This window comes from Clupea harengus, chromosome 24 (assembly GCF_900700415.2).
Source record: "Clupea harengus chromosome 24, Ch_v2.0.2, whole genome shotgun sequence".
Taxonomy (NCBI): Eukaryota; Metazoa; Chordata; class Actinopteri; order Clupeiformes; family Clupeidae; genus Clupea; species Clupea harengus.
Genome location: NC_045175.1, coordinates 3,092,873 through 3,117,793, shown reverse-complemented (window position 1 = coordinate 3,117,793; position 24,921 = coordinate 3,092,873). Strand labels below are relative to the sequence as shown.

At 45.0% G+C, this 24,921-nt stretch overlaps 2 protein-coding genes across 5 annotated transcripts in view; both read left to right on the top strand.

Moving 5' to 3' along the window:
- The window catches only part of ccdc88aa (coiled-coil domain containing 88Aa), a 32,615-nt gene extending 21,000 nt beyond the window's left edge, over positions 1-11,615 (top strand). The window contains exons 15-27 of one of the 2 annotated variants that reach the window (XM_031562224.1): positions 1,138-1,280; positions 1,927-2,068; positions 3,144-3,326; positions 3,535-3,696; positions 4,162-4,439; positions 4,728-4,871; positions 5,077-5,263; positions 5,901-6,046; positions 6,497-6,589; positions 6,821-7,065; positions 7,729-7,812; positions 8,903-8,968; positions 9,209-11,615. In XM_031562224.1, the coding sequence (XP_031418084.1) occupies positions 1,138-1,280; positions 1,927-2,068; positions 3,144-3,326; positions 3,535-3,696; positions 4,162-4,439; positions 4,728-4,871; positions 5,077-5,263; positions 5,901-6,046; positions 6,497-6,589; positions 6,821-7,065; positions 7,729-7,812; positions 8,903-8,968; positions 9,209-10,275 (2,940 nt within the window). In that variant the 3' untranslated portion in view covers positions 10,276-11,615. The remainder of the gene's footprint in view (positions 1-1,137; positions 1,281-1,926; positions 2,069-3,143; positions 3,327-3,534; positions 3,697-4,161; positions 4,440-4,727; positions 4,872-5,076; positions 5,264-5,900; positions 6,047-6,496; positions 6,590-6,820; positions 7,066-7,728; positions 7,813-8,902; positions 8,969-9,208) is intronic. The other variant, XM_031562225.1, reaches the window with a different exon arrangement.
- An 8,451-nt stretch (positions 11,616-20,066) lies between these two features.
- On the top strand, positions 20,067-24,886 carry LOC105890561 (TOG array regulator of axonemal microtubules protein 2-like). Of its 3 annotated transcripts, XM_042703454.1 has the most exons (6): positions 20,085-20,533; positions 21,704-22,620; positions 22,915-23,108; positions 23,644-23,749; positions 23,989-24,224; positions 24,494-24,886. In XM_042703454.1, the coding sequence occupies exons 5-6, from the start codon at positions 24,007-24,009 to the stop codon at positions 24,654-24,656; spliced, it is 381 nt and encodes a 126-aa protein (XP_042559388.1). In that variant the 5' UTR covers positions 20,085-20,533; positions 21,704-22,620; positions 22,915-23,108; positions 23,644-23,749; positions 23,989-24,006; the 3' UTR covers positions 24,657-24,886. The 3 variants fall into 3 exon arrangements, 2 of the variants coding, with proteins under 2 accessions (XP_042559388.1, XP_031417609.1); XR_006151588.1 differs by lacking the exons at positions 23,989-24,224; positions 24,494-24,886 and having other exon boundaries at positions 20,067-20,533; positions 23,644-23,751; XM_031561749.2 differs by lacking the exons at positions 20,085-20,533; positions 21,704-22,620 and having other exon boundaries at positions 22,658-23,108.
- Positions 24,887-24,921: the final 35 nt, after the last annotated feature.

The window sequence follows — 24,921 nt, the reverse complement described above, 5'->3', positions numbered from 1 at the left end:
AGGCTTAAATCAGCCTAAAATACTTTTTATTACATTACATTACATTTAGTAATTTAGCAGACGCTTTTATCCAAAGCGACGTACAAGGGAGATTTTAAGCTTGGCCTACCATTGATAACACAATTGCATAGTAGGCCCTTTTTCTTTATTTTTGGAACTCAGCCCATTTGAGGCAAGGATTGACACCATTGCACTTTTATTTTCTCTATTTCTGAACTGATGTTATTTGTTATTGATTTTCTCTATTTTTGAACTGATGTTATTTTTTATTGGTTAAGATTTAGAACTTATTGTTATTTCAATACATTTGACAATTTTAAGCTGGCCTACCATTTTATTGGAGCGATGAGGGACAGGTGGGGCTTGAAAAGGCCCCCTTGTTCAAAGTGGGGAATGACAGAAAAAGTTTGAGAACCACTGGTTTAAGCTGTTCCTGTATGTGGCTGTTGTGGCCAGTCTCAAATATACATTAGCACACCTTGGCCTGCTGAATGTTTGAGCTGTTCCTGTATGTGGCTGTTGTGGCCAGTCTCAAATGTACATTAGCACACTGGGAAGCTAATGGCTACAACCAGTGGCCCCTGGCACCTGTATTGTTGGAACTGTCTCAGGTCATACTGCATTCATACCTCGATGACAAAAGGAAGAACATCGCCCTCTCAGACAAGCCCTTAGTCAGCATGTGCAGAGCAGAGCTGTTTTCCTGTTCACTATATTTCACTATTGTTTAGCTAAGGTGCAGTATAATTGAATGTGTGTGTGTATGTGTGTGTGTGTGTGTGTGTGTGTGTGTGTGTGTGTGTGTGCGTGTGTGTGTGTGTGCGTGTGTGTGTGTGTGTGTGTGTGTGCGTGTGTGTTTGTGTGTGTGTGTGTGTGTGTGTGTGTGTGTGTGTGTGTGTGTGTGTGTGTGTCTCTGTATTTTACACGTGTTTGTGTGTGTGTCGGTTTGTGTATGTGTGTTTCTGTTTTGTGTGTGTGTGTGTGTGTGTGTGTGTGTGTGCGTGCGTGTGTGTGTGTGTGTCTGTGTGTGTGTGTGTGTGTGTGTGTGTGTTTCTGTGTGTGTGTGTGTGTGTGTGGTGTCTGTGTGTGTGTGTGTGTGTGTGTGTGTGTGTGTGTGTGTGTGTGTGTGTTTAACAGGAGCTGGTGAGTGAGAAGCTGAAGTGCCAGCAGAGGGATAGTGAGGTGAAGAGACTCACACAGGAGATGGAGAGAATGGGCTACAAACAGCAGCAGCAGCAGCAGGATCCTCTATCTGCAGACCTGCTGCATGTTGATAACAGGTAGATGCAGACACTGGCACCCCCCAGTGGCCATAGCCAGCACTACCAGTACCTCCACGTCCATTACTCAAAGTGAAACATGTGACATGTTACATTCATACATTTACACTGTATTGTACATTTGCATATACTAGGAGTCATTCCATGTCAAGTGGGACAATGGCTCCGTCTCAGATTTGGCTGCAAAAATACAAGGTTGTTCATACACTTCTTAATAGGTATAGTCCCAAATATTAGCTCTCTACTCCCAATAGTTTTGTCACAAAAATATGTTTTAGGGGGGGGGGGGGGGGGCTGTATTTAAGATGCTTTTTTAGCAGCATTTTCAAATTCAAATCAAGTCTCTAGCTTTAACATTGAGCTTTCCACAGGCCTTCAAAGATGCTGCAACAGAGCGTAGAGTAAAACTTTCGAGCAAATTCAAGCACCCCGAATACTATGATATACCCAAGCCACACCCTTGGAAGTCCATGTTTTTTCAAGTGATGGTCTCAGATTTTAAACTTAGAAAGTTTGAAGGAGCTAGCTTAAATACTTTTCTAGTTATAGCAATTTGAAACTGTCTCTCCATCTCTCTCTTTTTTTCTCTGTCTCTCCATCTCTCTCTCTCTCTCTCTCTCTATCTCTCTCTCTCACCATCTCTCAGTCGGTATAAGCAGCTGGAGTCTGAACTGGAGTCGTCTCTGAAGAGGTGTGTGGAGATTAAAGAGGAGAAGATGGCTGCTCTAGAGGCCCGTCTACAGGAGTCCTCCAGCCTCAACCACCAGCTGCGGCAAGAGCTCCGCTCAGTAAGCCTCACACCTGCAGACACACACCAGTCAGATATTCACTTCATCGTCAAGGACACGTGTGTTTATGAGGACATATTTTCTGTCCTTGTAAAACAGGTTGTCAAACATGCAGTGAAGACGTAACTTTTGACCCCAATTTGATCTGTACGATTTACATAATACAGTGTGATAGCATATACAGATAAAACAATATACACTTTTATTATCTCAACCAATTGCCAGAATTGTTCTTAATTGGTTTTAATGTTCGATTTAACTATGATTAAGTGTATGACTAAGTCAAGTGTATTGGTGTTTTTAAAAGGCTTGGGAAAATAATGCCTCACAACGCCAAAAGGCCTCTCATCTTCTCTTGTCTACATTACTGTATTCTTATCTTCAGTCCGATGATCTTTCTATTCCATATCTTAGTTTCCTTCTATACTCTAAATTCTATATGGGAAGAAAGGTAAACTGTCTATCTTGTAAAAACAGAAGAGAGGAAGAAGTACAATGTGCATGTTCATGTAGAAAATGTTGAGTTTCTCGTCACCAAAGGTTTATGCTGGAATACTCTCCCCTCACTGTTAATCCTAATCTGACCCACAATCCCAGAGCTGCACTCCACATCTATCACAACAATATCCAGACATTTAGCTCTAATCCTGTGATCCCAGCAGGCTGAGATGGTCAGCCACACCTAAGGGATTTACTCAGCCAAGCGTGAAAAGATCAGAATCAGATCGGACACAATAGTCCGGCATTAAATTGCTAATGTGATTGTACGCATTGCATGTGTTGTGTATTTTATCTCTTGGATTTTCCTAAATGTGAGGTCAATGTGGTCAGTTTGATATTTGCTGTCATGTAGAAACCCACATATCATCTACCCGCCCACACATGCGCACATAAACACACACACACACACACACACACACACACACACTCACACTCACACGCACACATAAACACACATGGAGAGAGAAACACTCTCCTCTCACACATTTACACATTCTCATTGGTTAAACACAGCATTGTCAAAAGGCACTGTGGATCACTTTATGTTGAACTTTGACCTTTGACATCTGCCCAGGTAAAGCTGAGCTATGAGGCACTGCTGCAGAGGCAGGAGGAGGAGGAGTGTGCAGGAGTGGGTGGGCGTGGCTCAGGCTCCGCCCAGGGGGAGGGTTCAGTCAGAGAGTGGCAGCGGGAGAGCCAGGAGGTCACTCGTGAGCTGCTCAGGGTTAAGGACCGCCTTATCGATGTGGAGAGGAACGTGAGTGACACACACACACACAGACACACACACACACACACACACACACACACACACAAACACACACACACACATGTACTTATACATATGCTGCTGCAGCTGTACTGCTGTTATGATTAATACATTTAATTACATAATTTCTGGTTCCCTCAACACCTTTGAATAACAGTAACGCCATTGCCCCCCTCCCTTACCCCCTCTCCTCCAGAATGCCACCCTGCAGGCGGAGCGGCAGGCCCTGCAGACGCAGCTGCTGCAGCTGCAGGCGCAGACAGATGGCCTGCGCGCTCAGGTCCTGGCCCTGCAACGGCAGACCGCCTCGCTGCAGGAGAGCAACACCACCCTGCAGACACAGAATGCCCAGCTGCAGGTCAGGGTCCCTGTGTGTGTGTGAGTGTGTGTGTGTGTGTGAGTGTGTGTGTGTGTGTGTGTGTGTGTGTGTGTGTGAGAGTGTGTGTGCGTGTGTGTGTGTGTGTGTGTGTGAGTGTGTGTGTGTGTGTGTAGATCATTCAGGTTCTGAACCTACGAGAACATAATGCACCACCGTCAATAGCCTCAAAATGCTGCTCAATTAACCATAAGGTCAGATAGGTGGTCACAGGGCTGGCGAATGCAAATGTATTTACAGATCATCTGATATGCATCAGATTTGTATCTCCTATCATTTGTCCATGGGCTGACAGTGTAGCAGTTGTGGAGCAGCTCTTATCTTTTATAGTTCTGGCATGAGCATATCAACTGCTGTCTTGATAACTCATCATCCCTCTGTCACAACCCCAACACACACACACACACACACACACACACACACACACACTATCTCTCTCACTCTCAGGTGGAGAAGTCCACGTTGAACTCTCAGAGCGCCGCCCTGCTGGCGGAGAATGCGCAGGTGCAGCGGCAGCAGTTCAGCGCGGAGAGCGAGAGGGACGGGGCAGTGCGCGACCGCGAGGACCTGCGCACCGTCAACGAGCTGCTGCTGCGCGACCACGAGCGTCTGGCGGCGCTGCACGAGCGCCAGGCGGCCGAGTACGAGGCACTGATCATGCGCCACGGCGGTCTCAAGAGCCAGCACCGCAGCCTGGAGCTGGACCACCACGCCCTGGAGGACAGGTAGGGGGAGGTGCAGAAACACACACACACACACACACACACACACACACACACACACACAAAGACACAAAGACACAAAGACACACACACAAAGAAACACAAAGACATACACACACACACACACACACAAACACAAAGACACAAAGACACAAACACCACAAACAGACAGATATACAACCACTATGGACTTGATCAGATGTGTGTGTGTGGATGTGTGTGTGTGTGTGTGTGTGTGTGTGTGTGTGTGTGTGTGTGTGTGTGTGTGTGTGTGTGTGTGTGTGTGTGTAGGTATAACACACTGCTGCAGCAGAAAACCCATCTGGAGGTGCTGGAGAAGGCTCTGCGAGAGGAACAGCAGCAACTGCAGCAGGAGAGAGTGACGCTCAGGAGCACCACCTCAGAGTGCCAGAGACTCAGGGACGAGAAGGACTGGTCAGTGTGTGTGTGTGTGTGTGTGTGTGTGTGTGTGTGTGTGTGTGTGTGTGTGTGTGTGTGTGTGTGTGTGTGTGTGTGTGTGTGTGTGTGTGTATGTCTGTACACATGGAGAAATGCTCATTATTGTAACCGTTCCTCTGCTGAGGAGTGTGTACTTTACTTCTATGCTCTCTGTCCCACCACCATCTCCTTCATCCTGCAGGCTGAACCAGACCTACCAGAAGCTTCTGAGGGAGAACGAAGAGCTGCAGACGGAGCACAAGAGCATGAAGAGCCTGCTGAACGCCTCCCGGCTGGAGCAGACACGCCTGGAGACCGACCTCTCCAAGCTAAGGGAGCAGCACCAGCAACTGGACATCACCTCCACCAAACTCAACAATCAGTGTGAGGTACATGGACACCAGGGGGCGCCACACAGCACCATACCAATTGTAGTCAAGTTTTAGAATCCTGTAGGCCTTAGCAGACTCTACTGTTCTGTAAAGTATGCTCTCTAGATACATTTCATAGGACAACATAAGATTGAGCTAAGTATTGCTTAGGAATGATTGAAAAGTCAAGTTTTATATGAATGAAGTGCTGTGGAGACACTATTGTTGTGGAGACTTTCTAGATCAATAGGACATCCTAAGATTTAGATAAGTATAGGTCAATGCCAGTGATTTTGAGTAGACTCATGGCAGCCAAAGCGCCGTGCTGTGGATGGATGGATGTGAATCAGTGCTGTGAATGGCACTTCACTATGCACCAGTTTAAACTGATTATTCAGATACAGCTTTAAAGGCAGCCATTCCAGGTAAAGGGGACATTTTTAAATTCTTTGCTGTATCTATTGAATTGGCATCATATTTATATTAGGTCTATCACACTGACAGTTAGAATTGAGTTTATTGAACTGAATTGAAGTAGAGGCATACAAGTCTTCCCTAGAGGTCTTGCCATTAACTGCTTCCATCTGCACTGATCAATGCACTGAAGTCCATCCAAGACATTTTGGCACAAACATTTGACACTCTGCCCAACCAGCTGCTGACCCAGCTGAAGAAGAACATGGAGGAGGAGAACCGGCACCTTGTGGACCAGATCCAGACACTGATGCTACAAAACCGGACTCTACTGGAGCAGACCGTGGAGAGCAAGGACCTGTTCCACGTGGAGCAGAGACAGTATATGTAAGGAAAGGCCTTATTGGTGTAAACCTGTAATCCCCCAGCAGTCTCCCTCAGCCTCTAATAGCCATCCATTCTAACCATATCACCAAAGAGCCAGTCTCTGTCTCAGAGGTAGAACTCACACACAACCATAGTGATGGCCCTCATCACTCTTTGTGAATGGACGTTAGAATTAGAAAAGTAGTTGTGCTTAAACTACACTGCATTTTCACCCGGTTGTATGTTAGTTACACACCAAGCTGAAGATCTTATGCTTTACAAAGGTGCATCTTATTAGCACACAAACAGGCTCTTGTTTCTGATTGGGTAAGACAGTTGTTTAGTTCCCAATCCATAGCTGATTGACACTTAAGGTGTCATAGAGTCTATGACACCTTAAGTGTCAATCAGCTATGGATTGACATAGACAATAAAGTCTCACGTAAGGGTGCATTTTGTTTTCTTTTTCAGAGACAAACTGAATGAGCTGAGGAGGCAGAAAGAGAAACTGGAGGAAAAGATCATGGACCAGTACAAGTTCTATGACCCCTCACCCCCAAGAAGGTACAGTTTACTCATACTACCTATGAGAAATATGTGGTTGTTTTTTTACTACTTTATCATTACTTGTTGTATTCATATGCAATTTGCTTTGTTACGCATGTTCAGTCATGACTAAAGAGGTCTTTTACACTCCCCCCAAAATATACATACATACACACACACACACACACACTTACACACATGCTTACACACACACTTACCCGCACACACCCAAACCCACAAACACCACAGACGAGGCAACTGGATCGCGCTGAAAATGAGGAAGCTGATCAAGTCTCGAAGCCGCGAGCGAGATCGGGACCATGACCAGGACCAGGAGCGAGGCCGCGACCGCATTCGCTCGCTGACACCCACACGCTCCGAGTCGTGCGAGGGACTCCCCTGCCATGACAACGGCTCCTTCGTGAGCTCGCACGGCTCGGCCGAGTCAGCCGCCAACTCGCTGGACGACAACCTGTCGCCCAAGCGCAGCAACAGTGAGTATGACCTCAATTATCCACCCAAGCCTCCGATTGGTCAGGGAGAAACAGCCTATCCAATCTGCGGCAGGCCCCCCAGAACTCCACTCATAGGCCAGGCAGCTGTGGACGGGACACCTCACGGTAGGCATCTCCCGCCCCTGCCTTCGAGGACAGGTCAGACAGACAGGCCACCCACCAATCATACAGAGTCGCTCCGCCTGCAGTGGCCAATAGGAGAAGAAGACAGGAGTCCTCTGGTTAACCCTTGGCAGGCTATGATGGACAGATTTTTCCCAAACGTGTGAAATAGTTTTGATATTATTTTTATAATTCTATATAAACCTTTATCAAGAAGATAAGAGAGGGAACAGAGAGAATAAAAGTGCTTGTTGGTGACTGACTGTTCATCTGTGTTGTGGTTTTCTTACCTGTCAAACTATTTCACCCATTTTGTGTACTGTGATGTGTGTCAATTTTCATATGTGTGTGTAGGCGTGTGTGTGTTTACATGTGCATTACTGAATGTACTTGTGTTTGACACACACCTTTGTCTCTTTGTGTGCCATATTGTGTCTTCTCTCCTCTCCTTTCCTCTCCTCTCCTCTTCTCTCCACTCCTCTCCTCTCCTCCTTCTCTCTTCTCTCCATCCGCCCTCCTTTGCTGCAATGCTGCAAAAAGTTGCCGTCCTGAAAATGTTCCCCCTCATGCGGAACAGACAGAAGGAGAAAGACAAAGTCAGGTCCTTCTTCCGTCGTTCCCTGTGTAAGACCCAGAAACGCTCCGCTCTGCTCTGACCGTCTCGCCTTGGCTGCCGTGTTCTTTGCTGCCCCCTCGTATCTCTTTGTCTTCTTAAAGGCTAATGCTAACTATGCTAACGCTAAAGCTGGCCGCTGTGTTTCTGCTTTTGAGCAATGAAGCTGCATCCACGTCCCCATGAGGCAAAATGAATCTAACATAAATCAATGCTACATTCCACCATGTCCTAACCCCCCCCCCCCCAAATGCAAACATGGGGCAGAGTAAGTACTTTCTTGGTGTGTAAAGCACTGTTCCAGTACTTGGTTCATCTCTCTGGACTTATGCTCATACTACAAATATACAACGCATGCACTGCATTCCTCTTAATGAAACAACAGGAAAGATTTTGTATGATCAATTCAATATCAGAAGAAATAAAACATGCTAGTAGTATGCACGTAGTGATCCTACCACAAACAACAAACAAACAAACAAACTCATTTTCGCTCATCTCCCACGTCAGCCATGAATGACTTACTGCACATGGGTGGAGATCAGGGGGACAGCTACTGGCCAATCAGGTTTGAACGGATGGGGGAAGCAGAGGAGAAAGAGGCAGAGACAGTGGAAGACGATGAGGAGGAGGAGGAGGAGGAGGAGAGGGGGAGGAAGGAACTTCAGTCGTTCATGTTTCACCCCTACATCCAGCCCATCAACCCCATACGCCCATCCCATCCCCTCTTTGCCTCAGGCCAGACAGAGCTGCAGACTGACACCAAAGGTACACACAGAGAGACAGTACTAACTGCTGAGGGGTTCACTTCGGGTGGGGCAGCCTGCAGGGTTTACAGGGTTGTGTTGCTGCAGGCTTTGAACTTTGAACCCTGTGGACTGCATCTCAAACTCATCCTTCCCATAAGCTGTTCATTGGCATACTTGTGGGCCTGCACATGTGCATGCGAAAAAGACAGATGAACTGAAAGTCTCAGCACAGGGAATATATTTAAACTTGTACTGTATGTAACGTATATGTAACAATAAATGTAAAAAAAGAAATACTTTAACACACTTTAAAAAAAGGTGTGGTAGCATCACCCATGTCTGTGTTTCTCAGCTAAGAACTATGCTGAAGATGTGGCCCGTACTAGCCAAGGGAGTAACGATGAACGCCAGAGTCGGGGTGAGTGTTACTTCCTTCATTAAGAACAGCTGTAATTATGACCTCGTCATTATGAACCAGGTACTCTTGAGCTCTAATCAGCTCCTTCCCGTGTTTAGAGCGGGCTAGGTTTCATGTTAAAAACAGACAACAACATGGGAGACAAAAAAGCCACCATTTACAGCTGTGGTGAGAGATGGTCAATACTAAAAATGTAACATACAGTATAACAAGTGTTGCACATGTTTTCTGTTCATGCAGGCGGTCTGAACAGCACCCAGAGCGAGAGCAGTGGTGAGTTCAGCCTGGAGAATGAGGGCTGGTCCAGCGGCAGCAGCCCGGCCCAGTGCGCCCCCTCACGACGGGGCAGCGACTGCTCCCATGTACCCCCTGCCGCCACCTCCACCCCCACCCAAGCCTCCGCGCCTCCCAAACCCCCCCGGGACGGGGCGGCCCTGGAGTCCTACGCCTCCGGGCGGGGGGTGTGGCGCTCCAGCAGCGGGCGAGCGACGGGCCCCCGGGGAGTCCTGAGCCAGACACAGACCCAGACCTTCCGCACGGTGGCCATCTCCATCGAGGGCAGCAGGGCGGCTGGCGCCAGCCCACCACCACCGGAGGTCCAGGTCCAGGACAAACCCTCCGGCGCCGCCGGATGTCTGGACTGCTTCTCAGCGCCGCTGAGGAGAGAGGCTCAAGGCGAAGGTCAGGGGGGGCAAAGTCGTGGGGGTAGGGGTCAAGGTCGGGTGGCACGGGCCTTCTCCACGCTCCCGCGCGCCAGTAGCGTCATCTCCACCTCTGAGGGCTCCATCCGCCGCGCCAGCTTCCACAGCATGATGTCTAAGTCAGCCACACCCTCGCCCCACAAGCCCACCACAGACAAGAACCTCAACCTGACCACAAACCTGACCGCCAACCCCACCTCTGTGCTCGGTGAGCCGGGAGGAGAGTCCTCCGCAGCACCCCCCCGCGCAGAGGCCCCCGAGGGCTCCCTGGAGCCCCCCCTCTTCGGCTACCCCTTCACTCTGGACTCGGTCTTCACCAACACCATCTTCAGCGAGTCCAGCCTGGTCAGCAGTGGAGGCAACAGCCAGACCTTCCTCTGCCTCAACCCGGCTCTTGTCCACAACATCAGCGGCCCCCCGCTCACGGGCCCTCTGCCCTTTGAGGAGGCACAAGAGCTGGTCGACCTCCACATGGAGCAGGACGAGGCCCAGGAGGGAGAAGCAGGGCAGGGGCCACAGGACTGCTCCACCAGTGAGGACTACATGACGGTCACGGAGAAGTCAGCCTCACTCGCCCCCGACAACAAACACTCCCTGATGGCGTAAGCAGAAGTGTAGACTAGTAGCACAAAGGTTAGGTCCTGAGATAATTCAGAATGACCTTTTTTTTTTTTTGCCTCAAATTAGTGATAATTTCAATGATTACGTGAAAAGCAACACCGGTCCCAACAGAGGGACTGACTCGACATGTTAGGGGTCAACATCTTCCCTTAAGAAAGGAGGCTGTGTTCGACTGTTTGTTTGACCACCTTCAATCAAAAGTATTACATGATGCTTGGAGTCTTGATTAGTTGAAGCCCTGTTTCTTCCCCTTATCTTGAAAGATGACCAGGGAGTCAGTTGAAGCACACAGGTGACACTTGGAGTAACGATAAACAAGTTGTGTTTTGGTGCTTTTCTACCGGTCCCACCTTGACATGAGTGGTGGCAAAAATGTCAGAGGGTTTGTATAGTGCTGTAGAAATCTCTGTAGGTAATTAATCACACCATTCTGTACAGATTCAGATTAATTGTACATAAAATCCAGGACTAAACAGCTGAACTTAGTATTGTGTAGTAGTGATAGAACCTAAGGCATCTCACAGAGAGGAACTATGGTTGACTTGCGTCATGTTGTTCAGACAGTTCTACATAAAATGACTGAGGGTTTAATGGTTGCATGTATAGAGACTACTGTTTGCACTGAACATAGTGGCTAATCCCATGAACACTCAACTTCACTCTTAAACAGTATTATCTGAACACATACAGTAGGCGCTGGACTCTGGACCTGTAAACACTGCAAGCAATTTCATCATCTGTGTTATTTATTCTCTCAACAGTAATAATGTTCACTCATTGCAGGTTGGCATATAAGCACATCAGGCACCTGCATGAAAAGGTTTTCTTTCTTTTTTTTTCATGTTTAACACAGCTGATTATAATGTATGGGATGAGTGACGAATAATCATCACAACCTCCTGTTTTTCTAAATTAATTCAATCCATCCTTCCATGCCCAGTGTGCATGCTCATTGTAAGTGCCTTTGGGGGTCATCTTCAGACCATATGATGATGGGGAAGCGTTTGTGTCAGTCATTGTGCATTTCATAACAAGAACAAGTTTGTGGAGTTGAAACGTCAGTGTTTTTCACTGATACTGCACTGTTAGTGTTATCAGTGACAGTTGTATCAGTGTTGTCTGTTTTTGAACTTAGTTTGGAGTATTATTTGTTGTCGTGCGTTTTTTTTCTGTTTTAAATATTTGTTTTAGGTCTTTCTGTCAGACACTACCTGTTTGTGTTGCCGCTGAAGTGATTTATGTTGTGTTGCTTTGTGTCCATAGGCATATGTTTGTATAATTTTGTTCCATCTTGTCTATGTACCTCTAAGACATTTCTGTGTTGTGTGAGGGGTTTACCTAGCCTGACGATGTCATACTCATAATTCTAGTCAGAATATGAGTCTGAGACCGCTCCGTTGGGCTGTGATTATGGGGCGTGTTTCAACCGAACTAGGAAAAAAAAAGGCCTCTTCGCTCAATTGGATAGGCCTACAACCAATCAGAGCAACGTAGTATGACCATAACGTAGACCATGGGGCCAGCTGATACATTAAACTTTTAACCGGATCCCGTAGGAAGGAACGGCAAAAACATTCTTTTCGATCGACAAATGCCTTGATCGCGTTTCTCTGTTCCTCTTTAAAAATGAATGTGCTGTCAATGTCTTCTAAAACAGACTCGAATTTCCACATTTCAGCTCTCCAACGGCAGCCATGTTTGTTGAAAACGAATTCACCCCAAAAGCTCTTTGGTGACGTGGTTGATTACGTTAGGGTTGATCATCTGTCCATCATCGTATAAAGCCCGCCCTGACAATTTGATTGGTCTATATCTCCTCACAGATTTTTGTGAGGAGATCATTTCTCCCCAACGGAGCGACACCAGACCGAACTTCCCGACCAAATAATTTGTGGGCGTGGCTAAGTTCGTCTGGCATCCAGGCTAGGGTTTACCACCACCTTCCCACCATACACTGTCCCACCATTCTGCTGTGGAGCTTAAGGGCATCACCCAGTAGGTAGTGCTTATTTTCCAGACCACACCCAGAGTAAACAGTATAGCGATCACAACTTAAAGATGATTTGAGCAGGCTGGGTTTCATACTGAACTAGACGGACTCTCAAGGTCACAAGGTGACACACAGAGAGCGCAGACCTCAGCCAAGGACACATGGCCTATCTCACAATCTTCCTGGATCCGCTCCAAAATATAATCGGTTCTTCCTTGGCCCATGCTACACCCCTCCACCAAGTTTAATAGAAAGCGGGCAGGTAGTTTTTGCGTATTCCTGCTGACAGAGAGACAAACAAACAATCCAAGAAACAGCAATGAAAACATAACCTCCTTGGCGGAGGTAAATATGATCCTCCATTTAGTGAAGAAAGGCTGAAGTATGAGGAACACACAGTGTGCTAAAAAAATAATCTTTTATTTATCTAAAATAAGAGGGTTAGAATATAGCTGTACATTTTTCAGGTACGGTTTCTACACAGCAATCAAGCCCTGTTAAAGGCTTGAATGTATACATTCTTAAATATTTGTCTTCTATACGGAAAATGTTACTTTCATTTTCTCTTGAGCAAATGCATGTATGGAACAATGACATTCTCCAACTGATCACACAGTATGACTCAGCAATGAAATGCAAGGTTGTTAAACAAAATACCAACAATGAAAATCTTTGGTGTGATAAGTTGTTCTTCATTCAAATACAGTTTGAGTTACAGTTCTGTGTAAATGTCATTCAATTTCTAAGTTCACAGCTTTAAGGTATTATGTAAATGTTGTTTTTAAAGGCCATTTCTTCAGATTCTGTACATATTTTAGAAAATAAAATTGCTTCCGTCCATGACATTTACATATCCTCTCTTCTTCTATGTGAGATGAGGTGGTTTTGAATGTTTTTTCAATATAACATGTAATTTATAACATAACAAAACATAGGGGGTTCAGTGAGGAATTTTATATCTGAATATATATATATATATCTAATGAAATAAAATATGGAACATTTAAAGCAATTCTAAATGAATACTGTAACAAAGACAAAATGCGACGCTGTATGGCTTTTTGGCAGTAACAACATAGAAACAAGGCATTTCTGGCCTTGTATTAAATCGTATGTTAAAATGTTAAAAAGTTTTCTATTTGCTTATGTTAATTCATTTTTATTTTATTGTATTATTATTGTTAGTTTCTAATATGTTGGCACTCTGAGATTATTTTGAATGAAGAGTGCATTACAAATAAAATAAATTATTATTATTATTATTATTAGAAACAAATAAAAGTCACACAAATTTCACACTAAATGTAATACTTAAAGAGGACTGTGCGTGTCTTGTTTTGATGGACAGCTTTGATCACCTGAGGATAATTCTGGTCTGCCGTTTCATGGATCTTTCAGGGTTTGATGACTGCACTGTAGATCACATCAACCTCAGCCCTGTAAACACACAACAGCATGCAGTACTTACTGTTACACCTCTATAGTCTGAGGAATAAGGGTTAGATTGTGACCGAAAGCAGCAACATTTTCAGTGTGATATGTGAGAGGTGACTTTCTGCAATTTGCATTGCTGCAATTTGGCTACTGAGCATTAAGACAGCTAGCATGTCAACATGACCAGCAACATTGCATTTGTCTGTGAGCAACTGGTGCACATCATCGACTGAGGTTAAATGCTGGATTGTGGGCAATGTTAGGGATGCCTGGGAATGAATACTTCTTAGAAATACTACACTATTAACATCTCCTAACCTGAGCACATAAAGTGCCATGCAGAGGCTGTAGGACAGGTGGATTAGAAGCTGCATGATTTGTTGTAATGAGCATAAATGCCCACCTGGTGGCAGCACTCCCTCTAAGAAACTGGTCTGACGCAGAGGCTACATCGTCGTCCTGCGTGGAGGTTTGAGGCTTCTGGACGGTGGCGTAAAGTGGTACGTTCTCTGTTTTGGAGCGATTGATCTGAACACTGGCATACTGAACATTTTGATCAGGTGTGGGCACTCTCTGTGCGGGGTCAGAGGTCGTGGCAGTGCTGTACATGAGACCTGAGTCGTTCTGATTGGGAGAGAGAAAAGATTACATCATGAATGATGCAGAGTGATGCTGAATGGACAATAAAACGCAATGGTGACATGCAACTCTGATTTCAGATGCAAGTTCCTAAGGCTATTTAGGCTTGGCTGGTGCCAGATATTTCATATGGGGAGATACGAACATGTGTAATCATTTCATAGCCTTTGAGCACCAAGTTCCTCACCTGTATGTCAGTAATTGTCTTCCTTGTATCTGCAGAAATATCAGCATTCTGCTTGCTGTTTTGCAGATGGGACATATGTATGTTTAGTTGATGTTACAGAGTTAAATTTATATAAATTCATATAAGAAATAATAAGCAGTTAGCATAAATTATTTCAGAAGAAGCAAACTTCACTGAATCACCTCAAGCACACAATTCCAAGTAACAGCAGGACAGCAAGATGAATACGGTGATAATAGCTTGCAGGATGATGCCAGCCACTTCTAAGGGGAAATTAAAGACTTGATAATTAAACAGTAAATACATGAAACATTATCAACAGTGCTGTAAGTGATACTTTGCAGGAAAAGCTAACTGGCTTCACATTCGGAATGCCATAATGTGGCAAGATGATAAAACACAACAGCTATGTGAGGATGCTGTTCATAGACTTCAGTTCAGCTTTCAACACTGTCATCCCCTCCAAACTAATCTCGAAACTCAGTCACCTGGGTATCAACACTTCCCTCTGTAACTGGATACTGGACTTCCTATCCAACAGACCCCAGTCTGTTAGGGTAGAGAACCACACCTCCTCAACCCTCATCCTGAACACCGGCGTGCCACAGGGCTGTGTGCTAAGTCCTCTCCTCCACTCCCTCTTCACCTACGACTGCACACCTGTACATGGTTCTAATACCATTGTCAAGTTTGCAGACGATACAACGGTGATTGGCCTCATCAGTGACAACGATGAGTCGGCCTACAGAGAAGAGGTCTAGCACCTGGCGGTGTGGTGCGCTGACAACAACTTGACTCTCAACACCATAAACAAAGAGCTAATTGTGTACTTCAGGAAGAAAGATGGCACACACACCCCCATCCACATCAACGGGACGGAGGTTGAGCGTGTCGCCAGCTTCAAGTTCCTGGGTGTCCACATCTCTGAGGACCTCTCTTGGATCCTCAACACCTCATCCCTAGGCAAGAAGGCACACCAGCGTCTCTTTTTCCTGAAGAGACTGAAGAAGGCCCATCTGTCTCCTCAGATTCTGGAGAATTTCTACCGCTGTACCATCGAGAGCATCCTTACAAACTGCATCTCAGTATGGTATGGCAGCTGCTCTGTTGCCGACCGAAAAAGACTGCAGAGGGTGTTGAAAACTGCCCAACGCATCACAGGTTCCTCACTCCCCACCATTGCGGCTGTCCAGAGCAAGAGATGTCTGCGGAGGGCGTGCAGCATCGTCAAGGACAGCTCACACCCCAGCCACAGACTGTTTGCCCTCCTCCCCTCTGGGAGGCGCTACAGGGTCCTCCGTTCCCGGACCAGCAGGTTCAGGAACAGTTTCATCCCTGCGGCTGTCACCTTACTGAACTCTGCACCACGCCGATAGCCCCCACCCCCCCACACACCTCCCCCCGTGACTGTACTTCCCCCCTCCACCCTGGCTTGACTGCCACACACCCTCCTCCAGTCACTGAACATTTGCACTGTAACATTTGCACTGCAACTCCAGTAGAGGTCTGAGAGCCAACTTCATTCTCTGCCTCACAGTAGTAAAGTCCACTTGAATCAGAGGTCACATTGAAGCTGATGCTGTCACCTGTGCCCCTAATAAGAGATTCAGCTCCAGTCCTCATATACCAGGTGTAGTTGTGCACTGGTGGGTTGGCATCACTGCTGCAGGTCAGAGTCACAGAACTGCCCTCCACTATTTCCCCAGGACTGATAGACACAGACATTCTTTGGCTTGTCTGTTAAAATGTGTGCAAGTTTTATCTTAATAAGTACCAAAAGCAAGCATGTGACAAATTAAGACATTTCATTGGTGTCTAATTTTGGAAGCAGTTAGAACATATAGACGTACAAATAAACAACAGACTCAATGTATTTCATATGCAATACGTTTTGAACCACATTTGTACACAACTGTACACATTTACTGTCAGTTGTAGTAACTTACATTGGACTTTGAGAACCACAGAATCAGTGGAGAAGAGACAGTTTTTCACTTTCCCTGCAATAATAAAACACTGCATTTCACGTTATTCAATTTTTATAGGCATAGTTTATGAAATGTGATAATTTTTATCAGAAAGGATCTTAAAGAGTTTAGGTTTCTCATAGGATGTCCTAACTCTATCTGAACTAGTTTTAGTAGTATTCAATGTAACTTTCACACTCACATCAGAAAAGGTTGAAGCAACTACTACACACTGGACTTGAAGAAAAGTCTAGCATTCATGCTTACAGGAGAGTAAATTACATACTTACTATGATTTAAAATTGGGGTCAAATTAGTAAAATGAGGTAAAATAGCAATAAAAAAAGAACTGTCTCTAAAATAAAGGCATTACTGTCATAGTTATGTCCATACACAAACGGATAGGCACCTACCCTCTAACGGAGAGGCGTCTGCCTAATTCTCACTAACTGCAACTTCAATGCAAAGACTGAAAAGGACGTGTGACTGTTGAAACAAAATGCTGATGAAATGCTTGCGCTGTGGGTTTTTACATGGAAATGGAGATGAGTGTTGCTCAAATTCTCAAATGTATCGTCAGTGTGATCTCCTGGAGCAGTTTACTTAACTAACCTCTTTCCTCTTCATTGGTGCATGTTAACCACTCACTCTAATATAAGTAACAAGTAAAGGCAACTCTACACTTCAGACTTGACCATGTGCAATGTGTGTCCACAAAGATATATTTAAGTGAAATAAAATAAAACCAAGCGCATTGAAAACACTTATGTAGTGACCTGATAAAGAATGTTTTTTTCTTTAGACTAAAACTGTTCAATTGTAAATTGATTGTATATGTTATGAATTTACTTCAAGTCTTAACTAATGTCTTCATTGCTGGTGTTTCACACACTGTGTGGTTTTTAGACCTGATCGCATTGTCACATATTTGCACATGTCTGGTGTCAACCACACTGTGATGTTCCTGTTTCCATTTAACCAAGAGACGTTTTCTGTGTTTCTCTTTTTCTTCTACTCTCTCAAACTAGTCTGTTATACTTCAGACTATTAGACAAGTACAACCTCTCAGATGATACAGTAAATATATGTGGAGCCCCTGCCTTGGCTTTTGTTCCTGTTTTAAAGATAAAATCATGTTTATGCCTGTGACCACATTTACTGTGAATGATGCTTGGCCGTGGTGGCAGTAGACATTCGTCTTTATGCCGATATTAACATTGTCATGTTAAAATGTCCTGAACTGGAGCATCTCCTCCCTGAATCAGATTGAGGAGACCAGCACTGAAGGTTCTGCTGAAGAAGACCTGAGGAAATCACCCCCAGAGTCTTTAGACGTCAGCGACAACAATGACAACAAGAGGCTGGTGGAGCAGGAGGAGTTAGTGGAGGCTGAGAGGGAGGCGGCATTGAGGGAGATTTCTGAGGAGGTGCAGCATTATCTGGAGGAGAGGAGGAACCTGCAGGAGAAAGGAGATCCATCCAAGTTTGAAGAGGAAGAAGAAGAGAGGGGATCTCCAGGAGGTCTGAAGAGAAGAAGCCCCGGAGCTCAGCCTCGACACGCCAGAGTCGTCCCCCCTCAAGCCCCTCTCCGAGGCCAGCCCGCTGGGCCAGAGCCCGTACATCTCCCAATGGACTTTCTCCTTTATTTATTCACTCTGTTTTTAAGCTTTTATTTTTCTATGCTCTTTTAACTATTTTAACATTAGTTTTCTTTTATTTATGTAAAGCACATTTAATTGCCTCTGCGTATGAAATGTGCTTTATAGAAACACTTGCATTGTCTTGCCTTAAAATAACAAGTCACATGACTAATCATCAGATTCAAATACAATGAATTGTCTGTGCATTAAACGAAAACACTTAGGTGCACATACTGATCCTAACATAGATGATAGACAACTGGCTATGGGGCTGCTCTGGCCGTAATCTGGGCCTCGTGCATTTCTACTGTAGCTATTGAAAAGATTAAGCGCTAAATCAAGTTTTGCTGGGGATTGTCTTTTTTTTTTTCAAGTAATTTGGCATTAGTAAATTGAGGAGGTACATCTACCGAGATATTAAGATTACATCTGTGACAAAAGAGAAAACAAAATGCAAAATTATGTTTTCTTTTTTATCTCTAAAAAGCCTTTATTTATGTGTTTCGTTCCTTAAGTTTGCCTTGGCAATAGAGAGAGAGAGAGAGAGCTTCACACGACAGACTTGGATGTCAGTTCACCGTAGGCTGATTATTGGTGAAAGGGCTATCTAGCTTGGATTGCTATATAGTCACGTCGGTATGCGTTTTTTGGCACCAACATATTTTGATACATTGGCTACATATCCAATGTACACACCAGGCACGTGCACAGACATTTTGGGGGGCAGGTGCTCAAACCAAAAAAAGGGCACCCATCGCCAAAATTATTAATGAAATTAAAAATAATAATAAATAAATAAATAAAAAACACAGTAGGATATTCTCAACTTAAATATTTATTTTTGTTAACAAACTAAATTATCTCCTGAACATAACTCAGTGCTACACTTTGTCTGTCCTTCCTCATCCATGATGGGCTCCTCTGAACCAGGTAGGGTTACTGATTCTCCCTTATTTGTTTTACTAGTTGATGGCCTGATCCAAGATAAGAGAGCTGCTACCCTGAGCTGCTTGCTGCAGTTCCCTGTCCTTCTGCTTTTGGAGTCTCTCTTTTCTTGGCATTATTATTTTGTAAATGAGATAAATCAAAGTTGTGCATAATGATCCAGAGTGACTTAGATTATCTCTGTAAAGCTGACAACACAGTACACACACATTTTTTTTTACTGTTTTCTGACTGAGTTGAAGCATAAGCAGCATTACACTAATAATATACCACAATATACCTCACCAGACTGTCATGTAGCTCAACTTAAGACCTACCTTTCATTTCAATAATTACGATTTTAAATGAAACAAAACTAGTGAACTTGTCTAATTTGTAGAACCGTAAAACTGCCCTTAAATTCTCTGCCTGCCTGCCTGCCTGTCTGTCTGTCTGTCTACCTGCCTGTATCTCTCTCCCTCTCTCTCTTCATTAAACATGACAAACGTCAGTAAACAGCTGGATAAGGCTTTGAAATCACGGATTTCGTGAGTTTTGTGTTTGTTTATTTTTTTAGAAAACGTGGGACCAGTTGCGACGTAATGTTTTCAGCGGCGCTAATGTTGTGGTTAATTTATCACCAAACAACATCGGGCGATTGCACAAACACCGTCATTACCTGTTTGTCTGATGCTGCGGGTCAGAGAAGGAGTAGGCTGCGTCCTTCGGACGCTGTAAGGCAGTGGTTCTCAAACTTTTTCTGTCATTCCCCACTTCAAGCCCCACCTGTCCCTCATCGCTCCCATAAAATGGTAGGCCAAGCTTAAAATGGTCAATTATTGAAATAACCTCAAGTAATAACAAATAGCATCTTATTTAGGTCACCAAATGTATATTGCTTGGAGTTGGAGTGATTTCATGTTGTAGTGTATTGTTGTTATGGACACGCACGACACAATTGATTTAGAATAGCCTAGCTTTTGAGCGATATTGGTTAGTTTATTTATAATGGCGAGCTTCATTTCGATCTTGCAGCTGAACAAGTTTTAGAATGGTCCGTTCAAGCAACAGACGTCAAAAGCTCCCAGTTCACGTCATAATGGTGAGGACAGAGTAGCGCTCATGTCATCCTTGGCGAAAATTCTATTTCACATCACTTGTTGGCACTTCTCATTCAGGACACACACACACACTCGCTTTTCAGCAGATAGTTTACATTTTTGTTACATTTACATCTTAATTTAATATTATTTTGTATTTTAAGTTCAGGACGTTTTATTACTGCATTGAAATATAGCTCCTTTCTGGCAATTGGACATTTTGAGGTAGAATGGATTTACAAAGCCAGCTAAATAAACTCCAAGCTGAAAACAAGGAGATGAAAAATATGATGCAGCAGCTCCTTACGGAACGCCAGAAGTGGAATCAGAACACCAGGACCCAGACCTGCACCTCGGCATGTGTGAGTTCCCTTAAAAATCTAGTGGTAGTTGTACACATTTTTGGATAAACTTAAATCCATCTAATTTCCCATGTTTTCTGGGGCCTCTAAGAAATCATTAGACTGAAATATAAGCTATACTAGCCATTGCAGTACAAATAATTGTTCTAATAATGCACTTGGCCCCTATTAAGTGACCCTTTTTACAGGGTCAACGTTGAAAGGGGAAAAGGTCAAAGTTCAAGTGTTGCTTGATGATGGACTTTGAGCTATGACAGGTTTATGGTTACCATGGTTACAGCTTTGGCCCAATCTGGCTGTTAATCACAATGTTGGGTTAGTCGTTACCATAGAAACATATGAAAGGGTTCATACCATAGATATATATAAAAGACTAGATGTCTCGTCCAACGGAGTCGAACGTCCGCACATGGCGGCCATCTTGCCCCGGTCAGTTCGCTCACCCATAACATTGTGTTGGTATTGGTATGTACTTTTTAAATAACCATAACTTGCTCAATTTTCAACGGATTTACAAATGGTTTGGTTTCTTACAAATGTTATTAACGTGGTTATTATTCGGGATGCTTTTTGGATATATTTAAGAAAATAACACATAATTATTCATAAGTAGGCAATGACATAACTACATCTCTGACGTTTATAACAAACCAAACCATTATAAAAATCGATTGAAAATTGAGCAAGTTATGGTTATTTAAAAAGTACATACCAATACCAACACAATGTTATGGGTGAGCGAACTGACCGGGGCAAGATGGCCGCCATGTGCGGACGTTCGACTCCGTTGGCCGGCAACGCGGACGAGACATCTAGTCTTTATATATATATCTATGGTTCATACAGCTACTGTGTAATGTAAGGATTGTTGAATGTAAGGATCTTTGGTGGGAATGCCTGTATGTGTGCTCTAAGGGAAAGTTGAACTGTACTTGTTACACATGTTTAAATTTGAAGATCATCAGTAATATCATTGCCCACCCTGTTTCCCTGGAACCTATGAGAAACTACATATTGACACTGAAACTGTTAAAAGTAGCTGTTGTAGTACCCTCTACAAAGTGACCTTTTTCCTGGTCAAAGTTGAAAAAAGTCAAGGTCAAAGGTCACATTTGTGTGAGGGTTTGTATAAAGGCATCTGTGTTTGAATACATGTTCCCTTCTCTGCAGTCTCAGCATCAGCTGCTTTATCCACATCTCCATCCTCATGCTCTGCCCGTGCCCCCGCCAGCCGGCAATCCCACGATGCCTTGCAGCTCACTTGTGCGCCGCATAAAGCAGGCCTTCAGGGCCAGTGTGGCATCTGGCCAGCAGGAGGTGCTACCCCCCATACCCCCTGCACCCCACAGCAGCAGCAGTCTGCAGACCTCGGAGCCACCTGCTCTTCCTCCTCCAGCTCTTCCTTGCCTGCGGTTGTCCAGGGCGACCCGGCCCTGCTGCAACTGTTGCTAGGCGAAGGAGTGTCATCCTTTTTTCAAAACCAGGGTGCCCCACGTCCCAGAGGCAGGAAAAACATGGCAGGCCTTGACCATGCCCATCCACTGGAGCCACTCCCCCAGAAAGCAGCTCCTGGTGGTGTTGCCAACGGCAGCAGTGTCTCCATGGTACCCTACCCGCCTGTTTTCACCAAAGCGACTGCCGTCAACCAGAAGAAGGCCAAGAAAATCAAGGCCAGGCTCTGTGTCAAAGCTCTTCAAGATGCTGGACTGAAAAACAAGGACAACAAAAACAACAACAGTGGGCAAAATCCTTATGAGTGCATGCTGGAGTCCGTGAATATCCTGAAGGAGCGGATCAGTCAGGAGGCCCTGAGTGTCGCTGAAGAAATCAGACCCACAAGTCTCCGTGGCAATAGTGCCCTCAAACGCTCTGTCAGCATCTGCACAGGCAGCTCGGCGGGTAGCCACAGCCCTGTGGACATCAGGACCCCGTCGGAGCGGCAAACTCTGCCCTTGCTCAGGACCCCGCCTCTTCCCACCGCCCCCGCTGTCCCCACCCCCCACAGGCAACCAATAGCGGACAGTTCCGCAGTAGACTGCCCTGCATCAAGAAGACAGCATCATGCAGTATAGCTACTGCTGTGGAAGGTGGGTAGTGAAGATTGTAATACACGCACTCAAATACCCTCCACACAAACAGATTGTCTCATAGGCTTGCCTGGCCATAACCCATGAAAAGGATCTACACACTGACAGGCCAGAAGTAATAAACACATAGAGATTTACTGTATAGGAAATACATATTTTACTGTTTTTGATATAAATATGGAAACATATTTCAGCCTACATAAACTAAACATCAGGACAGTTAAAAACAACACAGTCTGTCAAGGCAGTGTAGACAGGACGTCAGACAGACAAATGTGACCTTTGACCTCCCAGAGCAAAAGTCCGTTGAGGCCCTGTCAGGGAGGAATAAGGGAGCAAGGGAGCTGAAGGAGGTGAAGATGAAAGTGAGAGAGAGGCAGAGCGAGCCAGAAGGCCAAGGAACTCCCAGAGCTGGCCAAACTACCCCCCCTGCCCTGCCCAGAGCAGGCCCTCCTGCAGGCCTTCAGGTTGCTCAGCGTCGATGACTGGTAGGAGTTTAGCTAAGACAAGCTAGGCTAGGGTAACATATTTACTTTAGATCAACTATGGGTTTTTAGCTAAGATAGGCTACACTAACATATTTGCTTTGGGCAAATGGTGGTTCTTTAACAAAGACTACATTGATTATGCTTTCATATATACATTGAAGAATGGTGTTTCATTAAGAGAAGCTATGGTAACACGTTTACCTTGGGCGAGTGGTGTGTGTTGGTAGGCTAGGCTTTATTAACCCTTTACCTTTGAAGGTGGGCCTTTAGCGAAGATGAGCTACTCTACTACTCTAACATATTTACCTTGGATAAATATGCTAACACCTTTATCGAAAAAAAAAGGCTAGGCTATGCTTACATGTTTAACTTGGTTGAATGGTAAGTCTTTAGCTAAGATATGCTAGGCTATGCTAAAACAGTTATCTTTAATGAGTACTGGCCTTTACATTTTGGAGCTTAGCTGTATATAGACTACCCAAGCCCCTTCATCCCAATGTACCTCTGAGTTGACTGATTGTTGGTGTTGCTGCAGGGAGAAGAAGATCGAGGGCCTGACCTCCATCAGGTCTCTGTCTCAGCACCATGCTGAGCTGCTGCTGCCCAGACTGCATGACCTGTGTCTGGCTGTCACTCAAGAGGTGAGACGCTCCCTGCTGGAAAACATGCTAGACCAGCATGCTGCATATTACTCTGTTTCAGACAGGAGAAACTGTGTGCACTTAATGATGCTCTTTAGGGTTTAATGAGTTCAAACTTCCCAATGCCACTACAATGAATAACAATAGTAGGCTATGACTCATTCAGCTTTGTGAACAGCATGAGAACAGAGTTGTAACTAACTTATATTCATTGCGCTTTCCCCCTTCATCCCACCAAGGTAAAGAACCTGCGCTCCATGGTGTCCCGCACTGCCATAGTGACCCTGGCCCACCTGTACGCTCATCTGGGGCGGGGCATGGATGCGGAGGTAGAGGGCACCACCCGGGCGCTGCTGCAGAAGGCAGGAGAGGCCAGCGGCTTCATCAGGGATGATGTGGAGCTGGCGCTGGGGTACATGGTGGTCAATGTAACACCCTCACGCAGCATGAACGCTCTCATCAACACAGGAGTCAGGTGAGAAGTAGAGATAGATATTTATTTGGTTCATCCGTCACCCCTGGGGCTCTTTCTCCCCTGGTTCACTGTTAACCCTTCTCTCCAGCTTCCCTCCTTATTTACTGGTTCTCTGTCTCAAGAGGTTTTTTATCTTACCTGTCCTTCTGGATGTCTGTCTCACCTGTTTCTCTGTCTCACCTTGTTCCCTTGTTCTGTGGTTCTCTGTTTTATCCAATCTCTGTCTCCATGTTTCTCTTGTTTTGTTTCATTGGTTCTCTGCTTTTCAGGCACCGTAATACAGCCGCGAGGAAGAGCACTGCTCAGCACCTGGGGAGACTGGCGGAGGTCATGGGGTCGTCACACCTCCTGTCTGGGAAAAAGGACCTGACTGAACGCTTCATCCATGCCATCTGCTGCCTGGCTGTTGACTGTGCACTGGAAGTCAGGTGAGAGCACTACTTCCTTTTTTAAATAACCAACCAATCAGCTCTTTGAATTAAAAATATAATGATATACATTATCTTTTAGGAGGAATCCCAACCTAATCTCCTGTCATACAGCAATACTGAATAGAATTTTCTGTCGGTGTATAAGTTTGTCTTTACCACTGTTAAAAATATTGTGAAGAATTAGTGGATTCGATATTCAGGAAATATTTGTTCTGCACAGTGCATACATTTCGCTCCATGTCGTCATTGAATATGAGTGATTGGTA

Excerpts from the sequence above, each read along its gene's own strand:
- LOC105890561 (XM_042703454.1), top strand. The coding sequence starts at position 24,007 with ATGGTGTCCCGCACTGCCATAGTGACCCTGGCCCACCTGTACGCTCAT. Across the intron at positions 24,225-24,493 it reads CTCATCAACACAGGAGTCAG|GCACCGTAATACAGCCGCGA; the intron begins GTGAGAAGTAGA and ends TCTGCTTTTCAG.